The following is a 15,291-nucleotide window of genomic DNA, read 5'->3' as shown; positions in this document are numbered from 1 at the left end:
TTGCCTTAGGGGCTGTTCATGGTATCCTTCCACCCCTACAGCTATGCCCATACCTCACAGATGTTGCTTTAAATTGTTCACTGATCCTAGTGGCCCCATCTGTTAATCAACAAATCCATCTAGCCTGGTGGGTCCCTTGCCCCAGTGAGGTTCTCTTCAGCTGTTGCTTCCTCTTACTACATTTTTATCCACATTCCCCGGTTCTTTACTTACCTCCAGGCTTTTTTCTCCATCCCCCAAAGAACCTAGTTTAAAGCCCCCCTCACTAGTGTATGCAAAGACGCATTTCCCTCTCTCTGTCAAGTAAACCGCATCTCTTCCCAACAGTCCATTGTTTTGAAATACCACCCCATCATCAAAGAAGTCAAAACTCTTCTGGTGATACCATCTATGCAGCCACAATTTCAGCTCCAGGAAGTATCTGTTCCTAGCTGGCCCTTAACTCTCAATTGGAAGGATCAATGAGACCATCACCTTGGGCCCCTGCCACCATCACTCTTATACCCACCACTGTTTAGTAATTTTTGGTCTGCTCAAGGTTAGCCCTAGCAGTATCATTAGTGCCCACAGGGTTGAATAGCATAAGAAACTACTCAGAGGGCTAGATGAGTTTTAACAATCTGTTTGTGATGTCTTCGATATGGGTTTATGGTAAACAACAGACCTCCTGAGCCAACAGGTTAAGTTGGCAAATAGAAGCCTTTATGCCCTGCAAAACAGTTGCTAACCACCTGTTGCTTCCATTTGGCAGAAGTGATCTTGATCCTCCCCCACCAGGGGTGCATGGCTTCATCTCTCCTGCCACTGGAGTGTGCTCCTCATCGAATCCCAGGGTCTCATTCCTGGCGGCATCTCTCACGCTACAAGCATTCCTTTACATGGCTGTCCCGGCAGAGACAAGAAGGCTGCAGTCCCTGCAAAGCTAGACCAGGACCAGGGTGGAAAACAATTTATGCAAAGATATACGATATATGAGGCAAAGTTGAAGCAAATCAAGTGGAATATTTTAGAATGAAGATATAGTTTCTTATGGGACTCTGAAATAAATGGATGTCTGTGAAGCTGTTAAAAGAAGGAAATGACAAAAGTGTCTACTTTGTGTGCAAGCATTGTACACAGGGTGGACTCTAAAGACCTGAATTGTGGGGAGACCATGGGTGAAATAGTAGAACATGGTGAAATAGAGCAAAAAAGGAAAATAAATAAGCATTTGTATTTCCACAGAACTGGCATTTAGAGTGCAATATGTAGTGACTGAAGAAAGAGTAGTGTTAGACCACTATAAAGACATGAACTGATAAGGGAATGGGAATATTCAGAGCCAGAAATTATGTCTGTTTTACTGACATAAGAGGCAAAAGGAACATCAGAGCCCAGGAGGAATACAGAATTGACATAATTGTGTATGAGAGTGAAGTTCTTGCCCAAGATAAACACATGTGCCTGAGAAGCTAAGTTGCAGAAAGCTGGGACAAAGCCACAGATTTATGGTCAACACATGTAGAGGTCATTACATGTGTCCATACACAGGTATGTGCAGTTAAGCAATATCAGAATAAAAATGGTATTTGAGATTAAAGACACACCAAAGTTATTCCAGACAGGGACTGAAAAAGCAGACATATGAGAATTCAGTTGTATCACAAGAGTTTGGATGTAACACAGCTACAACAGGCAAAATAGTTTGTAGGAGGAGTAAAAGGAGACTTTGGGAGTCACAGGTCCCTAGCTGGTAATGGATGTGGCACACAAAGATGGAGTAATCTACAGCACCAAAGTCTGTACCATGTTCAAGGAAAGGGAGGGGGGAAAGGACAATGATGAGATTGCATTCTAGATTTCCATAATTTAGTAGGAAAAAAGACAATGACTTGTAATTAGGGTCTAGAAATTGAACTGAATTATAGAAGAGGGAAAAGAAAAATGTTATGATATGGTGTGTTTTCTTAAAGATTATTTGCTGTTGGAAACCAGTTGGTAAATACTTTTATGTATCTATTTAAACTTAAAATGTAACAATCAATAATATATCAGTTAAAGTATAAAAATTAATAACAATTAAGCAGAAATATAAAATAATACCTGCAACCTACTATTGAATAGATCTATTTCTGATCTGTACATGTTTTCCCCATATTATTAATTGTTTCTTAGCTGTTTCCATTCACACAAAGCAATAAACAAGATTAGAAGATGTTTTATAAGGAAATTCTGTTAAAAAAATTACTGTAAGCATAAGGAAACTATTAGATGCAGTTTTCAGTAGTTTGAAATTCTAAGATTTGATTTTTAAATGATGAAACATCCAATAACCCAAATGACCCTGCACAAACGTATACATGGAATAAATTATTTCAAATGAAAGCACGAAAGTTATTTGTTCAGCTGCTGTAGTGGCTCGAAGGTTAGGAACAAAAGCTATTATTGTTCAGTGTATTTTTTCACAGGAAATAGACAGTGGCAAACATACAGTAGTTCAACACATGAGATCAGAGACACAGTTTTTATAGTAAACCAAAAACAGATGTTGGAAGGACTCAAGACCTTTACAGAAATTATTAGTTATGTTTGCCTTTGAAAGCAGAGAAAGTTTACAGAGAGCCATGTACCTGATTAAGAAAAAGACGGGTTATAAAAGCTATAAGAGTATTAACTCATGCAAGTAAAAATATTTGTCCTACAGATCTTGACTATTTCATGTATGGCAGTATCGTATATGTAATATGAGTTTTATCCTGAACTTTCTTCATGGAGTTACTTTAGTCAAACCTAACAGCTTACTTACCATTAATTACAAAACGAATCTAACAGCATTAAAAATAAGAAATTTAAAGATTAAAAAAATTAAGGACACAGTAGGACAATAATTTATTTATGCTAAACTGTTATCATCTGATTTCTATAGATACTGGTTACTCATACATACTGTAGTTCTTTTTCTGATGTATGTAGTGGAGCTTCCTCCTCATTCTGTACTTGGGTACTTTGGTGTGTCAGAATAACCTGGAGGGCCTTCTTTTTCTCTTTGTGCAGGATGTTTCTTGGGTTCTTTTTTCCACTTAGTGGGCATGTCTACACATGCAATTCATTTGACTGGTAAAACTCTGGTGCAGTCTGTGCCAGAGTTTATTGTTCCTGGGCATGTCATTTGCATGTGCACCCAGGGCTGCAGCACATTGAGCCAGTGCGGAGCGGCCCCAGGTGGCAGGTGGCCCCTAGGGGTCAGCCTGCCAGCCGGGGCGGCTCCTGCTGGGCTTAATGTGCTGTGAAGGGGCTGGCTGGGACCTAAGGGTGCTTCACTATGGGGCTAGCTGGCAGGCAGTCCATGCAATGTAGTGCTCTTGTGCCCCAACCAGCCCCGTCAGCATCTACATGTGCATTGTGGCAGAGTAAATAACTCCACCAGAGGATAGTACTTGTGTCTGGCAGTCCATAGTACTGCAGACACAAGTACTATCCTCTGGTGGAGTTAATTAGTTTACTCCGGCATAAGAGCACCACACATGTAGATGGCGACTAATTAGCTGTGCAGTAAACATCTCATTTTAACGTGCCCCATGCCTCAATGCAAGTGCCTAGCAGAGAAACCAGAGGTAAATGTGAAAGGAGGGTAAAACCTATCACACAGGGAACAATAAGGTACATAAATGAAAACCTAGCAAAGGAGTGATAGACAAAATGGCAGCATCATGTTAAGGATAAGTTTAACTGATAGGAGGTAAAAATTAAATGTATTCCCAATTTCTTAAATCATAAATTCTTCCAAATACTGCCTGCTCTCTCCAGCACCTGCCTGAGGTAGATAGTATAGACAAAACTGCTTGTTGTGAGGTGAAGTGCTGCAGTTTGTTCCTTTGGATGGCTTAAGCAGAAGCCATCTTCCTTTATTTGCTCATTTATTTTTACCCATGGCTAGGTCTGTACCCTTTTCAGACTCTAGCTGGGCCTTCTAGTTTCCCCTTACCAAGGAGTCTCCTGGTATCTCGACTGGCTGGTACTGGTTCCAACTTTTCTTTCAATTTGGAACTTGGCATCTGCTGTACAGGACTCACTGAATCTCTATACTCAGAGATCCAAAGCAGTATAGATTTCCTTTCAGGTGGAAAGCAACTTTGCAAGGAACTTTCTGAGCCATACTATGTATCTGTCATTCCCCTACCAGTCCCCCTTCCAAATTCAGTTAATCCAGATTCCAGACTGTTTAACCATATCGCTTTTGTAGATGCCCCTCAAAATTTCCCCAGAAGTGAACTCTAGTTTCTACTGAATCCAAGCATGCTAGGAATGGGATCACAGAGGTCTGACACCCTAGTTGTCGGTTTTTTGGTAGAGAGATGAGAGATAATATATAATACACAAAATTGACAAGACAGTGGATTGCCAAATCCTAGAATATCAAAGAAGCAGAAGGAGACAGTTGGTCAAACTAAAAAAGAAGAATCTTTGGCAAAATGTAAGGTCTATGTGAAACACAGTTTTATGTCTTTCATGCTTTTAAAGGTACTGGATATATTAAATCTTATACGAAATATGTTGCAAATTAAAAGATACACAGTCAGATTGTGGATACCTATGATCATAAAAATAAATATAGTAGGATAAGCTGTGATTTAGCCCTAAAAGTATTCCTATCAACAGGCACGTACAAGAATGTCTGGACCTACAGTTTTGGAAGATTCCATGTTATTTGGGTACTTAGTAATCAGCCTGAAACAGAGGGCAGGTTTCTCCACCAGAGTTTGGGAGATTTCTCCCAAATGTTAGCTCACATATGGCTGCTATCTATCGTGCCCCCAAACAGATAAAAGGTATGTCTTGAAAACAGTTCCCCATAGACATGCTGAATCTTAAAAAAAAAAAAAAAAAAAAAAAAAAAAAGGCAAAAAATATGTGAACTTTGAAGTCCAGTGTAGAGACCAAAAAGCAAATACAAAAAAAGTGGACCAGGTCATACTGAGCAACTTACATGAATTTTACTTTTATATGATATTGATTAAAATACAGCTACAAAGTAACTTAATACATTGGCCTGACTGCTTGGCTGATTACATTTTAATCATGTAAATATGTAAACATTAGAGGCTTTAATGATATTCAGGCCCCAAACATTCCAAAATGATAAATATACTGCTATTTTACAGATTTATAAAATCTTATTGCATGCCCATAAATATCAATAAACTTATCTTAAAGTTTCATATAGTTAAAATACATTAATGGAACTGTAGAGTTTGTTCATATTTTGTGCAGTAAAGGACTTAAGTGTAACTTGGAAATGCTACAGCATATAATTTAACCTTGTTTTTATGAACTGATTCTTTGTATAAACAATCCCTAATGAGAGTTTGTTTGGTCTTAATTAGAGATGAGACCAAAACAGGAACCCCAAATCTAAACATTTCTAATTTGGGGGAAGTTTGTAGGAAAGTAATCTTATTTTATGCTGGGTCCCTTCTGTGCTACTTGGGCCCACTGTAGTCTCAACAGAATCCTGAGAGGGCCAGTTTTACATCTGGTCCATATTTTTTCCAGAAATGGAAAAAAAAAGTCTGTTGAACACATGCACTTAAAATGGTCCTTCTGGTTGAAATGAAATTGACCACGAGTGATTGTATATATAATATTGTATATAAGGTAAAATGTATCCTAATTTACATATTTTTATTTGCTCTTACATTGTTAAACTGCTTATGTATCAGATAAATATTGTTTGAGTTACAGGTGTTAGTAATATTTTAATCAGATATGAAACATTGCACAGTTTATTACAGCATTAAAAAGCCCTTTTCCATTTCTCTGAAGTACCTGACATAGGCTAATGTTGGAGGTGGAATATAGGTCAGGAAGAACCAGTAGTCTCATCTGGGGTATAAATAAAATTCCATATTTATTGTTAATGTATGAAAGTCCAAGCGCATTATATAAAAACAGAAGGCATCTCAATCAAGATCTTGCTAGATAGGTGTGCAGTTCACAAATAATGCCACCAAGATAAGGGACATTTTTAATTAGCTTTCATACTTTTGTACATAGCTTTCGTACCAGTAAAAAGAGTGGTTATAGAAACTGAACAACCAGCTCACACTTGAAAATACCCTCCAGGACAGGGTATATGTATTTTTGCAGTGACTGTAGTCTGATATTGGTGCATGGAATTGGTTGACATGCCTTCCTGTTACTATCTTTATAGTATCACTGAAAAAGTGGTGAATTCCAGTAATTTTGAGATGAATTCACAGACTATTTAAATAAAATATCAAGTAAATATATAGTTCACTGGAGAAGTGATGCAAAATAGGAAAAGTATTGGAAATGGAATTGAGACGTAGTTCAAAATTATAATAATTTATATCTTTACTGTAGTTTTATATATGTAGTGACTTTTCAGAAAACCAGAAGTCTGTCATTCTAGATACTGTGACTATTCTCTTAGGCCCCTGATAGACATTTCAATTAAGAAATGATTAACTGGTTAATTGCTTCTTAAGTAGTGACCTAGCCACACATCCATTCAATTAATGACACAATAAAACAGGAAATAAACCACAATGTTATTACACAAAATATATATAAGAAATTTGTAACTGGTTCCCATTGCGCCCTAAATTTAATGTGTGGCCAGTTGTCTCAGTCCTAGAATCACACTGAAACCATTCAAGACTCCGGTGGGCTCCCAAGGCTCAGATCTCATAGGAGCCAAGGGCTCCGATATGCTCCCCTGGCTGGGAGCCCTAACTGAGCTCTTGGCTCCTGTGTGCCCCTGCAGCTAGGAGTGCTGATCAGCCAGTGCTCTTAGCATATGGGAGGATGTATGACAGTTGCGAGAGCTCAGGGCTCTGATGTGCTCCCCAGCTGGGAGCCCTGATCAGCTGGCCGGTGCTCCTAGCCATGGGAGCTAAGTTTGCTGCTTGCCAGTGCAGGGGGATCCTAGGATCATGATTGTGATCCTGCCCTCCCCCCCCACCCCACATTGTCAACATGGTGCAATTTAGATCTGATGTATAATCCCATCCATCACACCTCCTGCCATGCTATATCTGCATGTTAGAGGCACAATTGTGGGATCATGCCTTTAATTTAGCATCTTTCACTGGCCTTGGAGAATTGTGCACATATATATTTCACCGTGAAAAGTTAATTTTTTAAGTGTACCACTAGAGTTTCTAGTGATTTTTAGTATGCATGTGAAAATTAAATGATTTTTTAAGAATTAAAAATAATTATTTAGCTTTCAGTATTATTGTTTTCTACAAGGTCCATTCAATTTTAAAAGGACTTAACAAAAGTTCTTGACATATACTTGAGAGAGAGAAAAAAAACCCTAAAAATTGACTAGAATAGCCCGTTTTCCCTGCCTCTTATACATGCTTTGATCAGCAGTCATGACAAATACAGCTTATAACTACATTATACCTTCCCACTTTTTTTCCTCAGTGTTTAATATTTTCCCATTAACTACATTATTCAGGTTTCTTCAAAGCTTTCATTGCCATTAATGAAATTTGGATCAGTTCCCAGTAGTGTCAGAGATCTTTAGGATCCTTTGGCAAGGCAGCTTCTACAAACAATTTTCTTTCAGCACTATTTATGCAGTAAACATTTGGTATTTTTGCTGTATATAGTATGAAAATATTCTCATATATTCTTAGAAGCATTTATATTTGTATTTACATTAATATATAATATTTTACAAGTGCTACAGTTTGAAGATGCTTTTCCTACATACTTTTTTATAAATATATAATATTGGGAGATAAGTGCACTTTGATAATCTATATAAACATATTACATATCATTAGGCCTTAAAATCATACTTTTGACATATAGCACATATTTCTCTCAAGGGTTTTATTGTAGTCTGTGAAACTTATTAACTGTGATTTCATTGCCCATGGCAAAAAAGAAAAGAAAAAAAATCAAGTGTTCTTTAAATCAAAGTATTTAGTCATGGATATTGTAGAATCATACATCATGAGTGGAATAAAACTGGATATCCTCAATCGTTCCCCATTCCCCCTAAAAAATCAGGCATCTTTATGTTGTACTACAAAATTGTTTATCTTTGGGATTCTTTATTCTAAACAGTGAGTGACTTGAGGTAATTTGTGAACTAGTTTAGATATTTGTCTTATAAATTAAAATATAAAATATATTTATAAAAAAGTATAAACCAAATGCCCATCATCCCTCCCTCCTTTCGATTTTGTATCACTTTTCTCTCCTTAGAAAAATAAGAACTGGGGATAGTAATACTGTTAGTGTATTATTCTCACTAGGCTCTTAGTGTGGACAGTTGGATGCAATGAACCAACTGTTCTTTTATACCAAATGTATTAATGTCAGGCATATACACTAGTATTTTAAACAGAGAAAAATCTTCTATAGATACTGCTGCATTTTATTCTTTTCCAAATGGCTTCTGAGACTTCTGTTTCTCCATTTATTTTGGGTTCCAACTGTCTTTTCCCTTCAACAGCTAAAATACATTAGTGTCTCTTGCTTCCTGACCTTTTTTTCAATGAACTGACAACTTCAAACTGAATTCACTACAACAGAAACATTAACCATTTAGCCCATTAGCTCCTCATGTATGAAGTTTAAGGCAGGAGGATAAAAGTGAAGTTATCTGAAGATTGCACGAACCCTCCCCCCCCCCCCCAAAAAAAAACCCCAGCAGATCATATTTACTTGCATACCAAACATAGCTTTCCTCCAAAACTGGGGGACATGTCTTAAGTGAAAAAGCTGATTTTGTTTTTCATCAGAATAGAATCATGGAGAGGCTGTGCTACAAAATGGCTGCACCTTCTTTCTTAGGCTTCCTCTACAAGTGCAGGTAAAAGCACAATTGGATCTAATGCATGATCCACACAATCACACCTCCTGCCATGACAAGCATGGATTAGATTTGATCACACCTTATTGCCAGTGCAGGGGGAGCCTGATCCTGGGTTCCCCCTGTACTGGCAAGAAGAAGGTACCCATAGCTAGGACCCCCCTTTGCTGAGGCCACACATAGCGAGGACCAAGAGCAACTGATGGAATTCTTGGTGCAGCTGAGACCAGAAGCCACATCAGTTGCAGGACTCTCAGTCCCAGCTGTGCATGAGGCACAGCTGGGGCTAGGGGCCCTGTCAGTTGTAGGACTGTTGGTCTGCATGTGAGGTGCATCCAGGACTGAGAGCCCTGAGTAGGCTGGAGGTTTCATGCACCCCTGAGTCTTGGGCAGCATGGCAGCTGTGACCCCCAGAGCTTAGGGGTTTCACCGTGGGCATGATATACCCCAGGGATTGGGAGTTTCACTCTGGGCATGATTCAGACTTTGTAGGTTAGTCTAACCTGCCTAGATGGAATCAGTCTGCAACTGTACAGACATTCCATCTGGATTGAAGAAATGCAGGTACATGCCTGCAGCGGCTCAGGCTAGAAGCTGGGGGAAACTAGAGCAGCCCTCCATCTCTTCCATAGTGCTGAGTGAGGTGGGGGGTGTGGCCAGGCCCTAGAAGGACCCCTGATTAGGGAGGGGTGTAAAGACCCATCCTGGCTGCACCATCCTAGGCTTTTCCCTGCTTGCTGCTCAGGGGAAGGAACCCTGGCTAGCATTCTGAGGCAAAGTGGGGTGTGCAGTGCATGCATCTGTTGATGGTACTGAGCTTTTCAGTCTCCCTCTCTTTGTTCCTTCATACTGTCTGCAAACCTGACAGGTGAGAGCGCCAGCAGGGAACTGATAACACAGTGTTTGTCAACCTATCAACAAAACAAAAACTTCTCTTGTTAGTTGAAGCTCTTCTTAAACAGCTTTTTTCAAGGAAGGAAGGAGAAGGAGGGACATTACCAGTTGACCTGCTGATTAGCTCCCAAAAGCCCTAAGCGAATACCGTTTTGTCTATTGCCCCAGTGAAATTGAAGACACACAAATACAGACACCTCTCAGCATTAGCTAGATGCCTATGGTCCATGGGGTTGGTCTCTGTGCTGTGGGAGAGGGGGAGGGGGGAGGGATTCCAGCTTGAGAAACGAGCAATGAGGTAGGGGTGGGAGCCCTATCAGCTGACATGCTACACATGCAAATTAAAGATCAATAGGAACCAGCTAAAAGGTTAGTATACATTTTCGAGGTCTGTCTTTAGAGCTAGTTTTATAGCTTTTTATTATGTGATAACTACTTTACACATGTAGCTGGTCTTAAAGTAATTGTGCAATTAACCAGTTAATTGTGAAATACTTGTAATATGTAGAGGGGGCCTATGCGAGCAAGGAGCAGGAATGGAGTCAAGCCTTTCATACTGGAGCAATTGCATTGGCAGTAGCTTTATCTGAGCATTCAAAAAGTGGTGCTAATGTAGCATTGGCTTTGAAAGAGTTAGCAGCAAGGACAGAGTCCAGTGTTTTTTCACTGAGAGAAGCAGCAGCCATTTTGCACCACTGCCTCTCTATGGAAAAGCCAGCTCTAGGTCATCATTCTGGAAATGTTTTTCTATATCCTGCCTTCCTAAAAACAGGGTGTCTCTGATCTGGGGGTTTCAGGTATGAAAGAAAATGCAATAATTTTAGGTATCCCCTGCATGACTTTCTTCGTCCATGAGTTCTTAACTCTCCCCCTCTAGTGTGTATGGTAGCAATATTGTAGTCTCCAGTCATTTTCATGAGGCAGTTTCAGTTGGATTCCACTGCATCTGAAAGTGCTTCCTTTTTGGGGGGATGTTCCAAGTAGCACACTAAGAACAGCTCAGAACTGCTTGTGTACATTCTTGGTTGCCCCTATGGGCAGGATGAAAGAAGAAAGACATGTAATAAGGGAAACAAGTCATTGGTAATTCTGTTTGTCAAAGTGTATTTGTCTTCCATATCACAACACCCACTTGGTGTTGGGAGGGCCACCCACTTGGTGAGAGGGCAGCAGGACAGGCCCTACAAGGAGAGACTGAAGGACCTGAACCTGTTCAGCCTCAGCAAGAGGAGGCTGAGGAGGGACCTGGTGGCTGCCTACAAGCTCATCAGGGGGGATCAACAGCAAATAGGCAGAGCTCTTTTCTCCCCAGCACCACCTGGGGTGACAAGGAACAATGGTAATAAGCTGATGGAGAATAGGTTTAGGTTAGAGATCAGAAGGCAATATTTTACAGTTAAGGTGGCCAAAATCTGGATCCAACTTCCCAGGGAAATGGTCCTCACCCCTACCTTGGGCAAATTCAAGAGAAGGTTGGATGATCACCCGTCTGGGGTCTTGTGAACCCAGCATTCATTCCTGCCTGTGGCAGGGGGTCAGGCTAGATGATCTGTTCAGGTCCCTCCTGACCCTAGCTATTATAAAACTATGAAACACCAACCCTTCCAACAAAGATGCTAATTTATACTCTTGCATCTACTTTTCCCCATTTTTCTCTTTCTTAATTGAGCAGTCTGTCTTTCTTTTCAGGAGAGTAGGGAAAACAGCACCTTATACTCAGGACTTGATAGATGGATTTTATGTCCCTTTGATTTTTGGCAAGTGGAACATTAGTATATCCTTGTTTTTCTCTTTTGGGAGAATGAGAAAATATAGGACCACGAGACAAGAAATGATCATTTAGTAATTGTCTCTTATTTTCCAACCATATAGTCAGTAATTCATACTCTATACATTTCCATTGATATACTACATGATTGAACATGTGGTATGAGGATTAAAATGCAGTACCTTGCATGTTTTCATAAATCTTGTGAAAGTGTTGTTTTAACATCTAAACTTAGGCTTTCCCTGTTTGTATTATGTGAGGGTTATAATACTGTGAAAAAAACACTCAAAACCAGTTTTTATAATGTGCATCCTTAACAGACAATAACTAATTAGAAAAGAATTTTTGTATTTGTAAGGTTTGACCTTGACATTGTTTGTGTGGGCCTCCAAAGCAATTATTCCAGAAACTGAGATGGAAAACAATGGCAAAAAGCAGACAGAAATGCTTGAATTAGTGCAAATCACAAACATAGCTGAGCAGTATTAGATGACAGTTTACTTTTAATGAGGGAAGACATGCAGTAATTAAATTTTGACATACAATTATGAAAAATATCAGGTAACAAGCTTGCTATGCAATATAAAATAAGAAAAGACATTTTCTGAAAACTTGCCTGATGCTCTGTCATCTGAGACTGTTCTTTATGAGTGCAGGGTGAAGGTCAAGGAGGTATCTCAACTCCATCAATCCTTTGGACAGTTACAAATGACCTTTCACTTTCCATAAGACATTCAATATTCTGAATTGGAGGGATACATTTTTCTGTGTTTAGAAAATGGCAAAATTGAAACCTTTCATACTGTACAAGGTGCATTTATGTTGGAATCTCCTGAACGGCTCATTCATTCCTAATGTTCATTGAAACTAATATCTCATTTACATGAACTGAGTGACTTAAAAGTAAGGTACCTGTTCCAACACATATTTCATACATTTTTATGTTTGCCTTCTACTTATTGATTTGGTATTTTATGTGTATATTTTTGTTCATATTTATATTCTAATTCAAACAATAGTTTTACATGGGATCCAAATATATATTACTGCTTGTACAACACAGCTTGCTACATGCAAAGCTCTAGATCAGTCATGCTCAACCTCCAGCCCACAAAGCATTGCCATCCAGCCAGTTGGAGTCCCCATGGGTACAGAAATTTGGTGGTGATGCAGCAGTAGTAGTGTTAATTGCTCCCAGAGCTGCGACAACTAATACTACCACCATTCCCTTGCTTTTAAATTTTGGGACCTATTAGGAGTTCTGCAGATTGGATAAGATCCCATATGCCAGACTGCATCAGCAGGGGGTCTCTCCACAACCAGATCTGGTGCATGGATCATGCTACAGTTGGATTTGGTCCAGTCTTATGTGAGTGTGCTACATCACATCTGTGGGCAACCCCATGCTGGATCAGGCCTGCAGACTATCCCCATCCCATTCATTGATCCCATGAGGCTACAGAAGTTGAGCACCACTGCTGTACAGTACATTCAAGATGCTGTGGGCTTGATTTACTGTTGCACCAATTTTATGCTGCTGTAAAACAGTGGTACAATTTTAAGTTATTTATTTTTGTGAAAGTCAAATTCTTGGCCATAAACTTTGAACCATAACTTTAAATTTAATGACATTTGTTTGTGTCATATCTCAACTATAATGTTGCATTAACATATAGTCATTTGCATCTAATTCCATATTACATTCCCAGTTTAGAGAAATACATTTGAGCCCCACCTTTGCAAAGAGAGTCACATGTGTTTAATGGTCTCCAGTAGAAAAGTTCCACTGATTCCATGTGACTGCATGTGGCTGACCCTTTGGGCCCAAGTGGACCCTTTTGCAAGATTAGAGCTTCTTACTCGTTCTTTATGTATTCATACATCTTCTGATTCCAATGGCTGTTTTGCTTGTCTAATGCAAGGTTTCATTATTTGATTATTATTATTTATGTGCTGAAATCAAAAGAGCTTTGCTTGTAAGTTATTGTTTCACATATTTTTGTTGGCAGCTTCCAATTGTTTTTCTTTCACCTTTTTTCAAAGGATTTTATTTTTTTCAGATATACCATAAAGCAAAGAAACTTGGAACACAGCAGAAGGAATTGTTAGAAGCTCAGAACCAATATTCTGCATGTTATGAGGAGGTAATCCTTTCACTAACTTGAGTTTTATTGCAGCTTTTATATGCACAAAAGATAGAGAATAAAGATAAGCATAAATACATGTAAAAATTCCAGTTGAAAAGCATCTCTCCATTTCTTGAAAGAAACTTGAGATGTACTATAATAGCTGAGATCTACTATAGTAGGATAAGAATTGTCTACTCCTGAAATATTAGCAAGATCCAGTAAAGTGGGAACTAGAAATGAAAAAATGGTTTACGGCAGTTAAGTCATTCATTTAATTACAAAAATGTTAGAATATACAATATAATAATACAAATTTAGAAGATTTTATTGCTAATCTTGAGCAGTGGAAGTTAAGGATGTGTTGTCTTGAAGGTAATTATTTATCTAAATTGTAATAGCTTATCCATTTCTTAGGGAAATATTGTTCAATTTCTGCCACAGGCAACACTTTGAAATAAAATGGAGGCAGGTTTATCAGATTTGAAAAACTATATAAAATAGAATTATTAAAACAATGCAGCAAATCTTAAATTGGGTAATCTGAAGTGGCAATCATATCTCAGTAATGCTGTGGAAAATTTGCTTGCCTTTCTGTTAAAAATTGTGTGACATTTCACGTATGCTATGCTTCATATTGACTAATGATACCTTATAACATTGGTAGACTTATCAAGCTTACTGTAATCACTACTATAGCGATGGACCAGATTCTGTACTCACTTTAGTGTAAATTGTGAGTAATTAAGAGTTTGGGAACCACTGCTCTATGTGGTTAATGCATGTAAAACAAATAACAGGAGCAGAATTTCGCAGCATGTTAGGGAATGACTCTACAGCAGATTCCCCCCAAAAGTATTTTCTTTCTATTAATCTAAGAGTCTCATTGGAAAGTAATCATATGCCTCATTTGCACCTCAGTAGTCACTAATAAAATTAATCAAATATGCCCTAATTCCTGCTGGATGGAAATTTGGATTTTTTTTTCTGGGATTACCTATATATCAAAACTTATTGGTCACTTGCACACAAAGCATTGTAGAATACTATTGATTTACCCTGTTTTGAAAACATTTCTTAATTTAGATCAGGTCCCTTACTCCCACTGACATCAAAGTGAATTGTATAGGTACTTCCCCAGTATATAAATCTATGCACCACAAAAAGATCTTAATTCAGAATATTTACAGATAGCAGCAAAGAGAACACTTGTCTATTTAGATACTGTTTATCTACAGTCTGATAAAACGATGATAGAAAATTAATCTATGCACATGTGTGTACATATATATATCTGAAAAAACAGTGAGTCCGTAGGCAGACTTGTTGATGAATTCAAATAAATGAAATACTATCTTCCTTTAGCCAAAACAAAACAAGTAAATTAAATGTAGAAAAATCTATGTAAATGCAACATTATCATGAGAGTTTACATAAACAAAAATAAACTCAGTTTTGGTTCCCACAGCAACTATCATTCAGTCTCATTGCAAATATACAAAAAAGGAATTAAAGTTAACACTACACTGTGTATATGGTATAGAAACACAAAATAATACACACAGAATGTGCAAAGTAGCAGAGTTACAGTTGCTGTGGGAACCATAACTTTGAATTTAATGACATTTGTTTGTGTCATATCTCAACCGTAATGTTGCATTAACGTA

General features: G+C 38.4%; 1 protein-coding gene across 1 annotated transcript in view; it reads left to right on the top strand.

Moving 5' to 3' along the window:
* LOC109285946 (uncharacterized) overlaps nt 1-15,291 on the top strand; it is a 156,290-nt gene that overhangs the window by 136,765 nt on the left and 4,234 nt on the right. The window contains exon 7 of the mRNA XM_059723474.1: nt 13,559-13,642. Within this exon, the coding sequence (XP_059579457.1) occupies nt 13,559-13,642 (84 nt within the window). The remainder of the gene's footprint in view (nt 1-13,558; nt 13,643-15,291) is intronic.

Source organism: Alligator mississippiensis, chromosome 3 (assembly GCF_030867095.1).
Source record: "Alligator mississippiensis isolate rAllMis1 chromosome 3, rAllMis1, whole genome shotgun sequence".
In the NCBI taxonomy this organism is placed as follows: domain Eukaryota; kingdom Metazoa; phylum Chordata; order Crocodylia; family Alligatoridae; genus Alligator; species Alligator mississippiensis.
The sequence above is the reverse complement of the archived record's forward strand: the minus strand, read 5'-3'. Positions and strand labels throughout refer to the sequence as shown.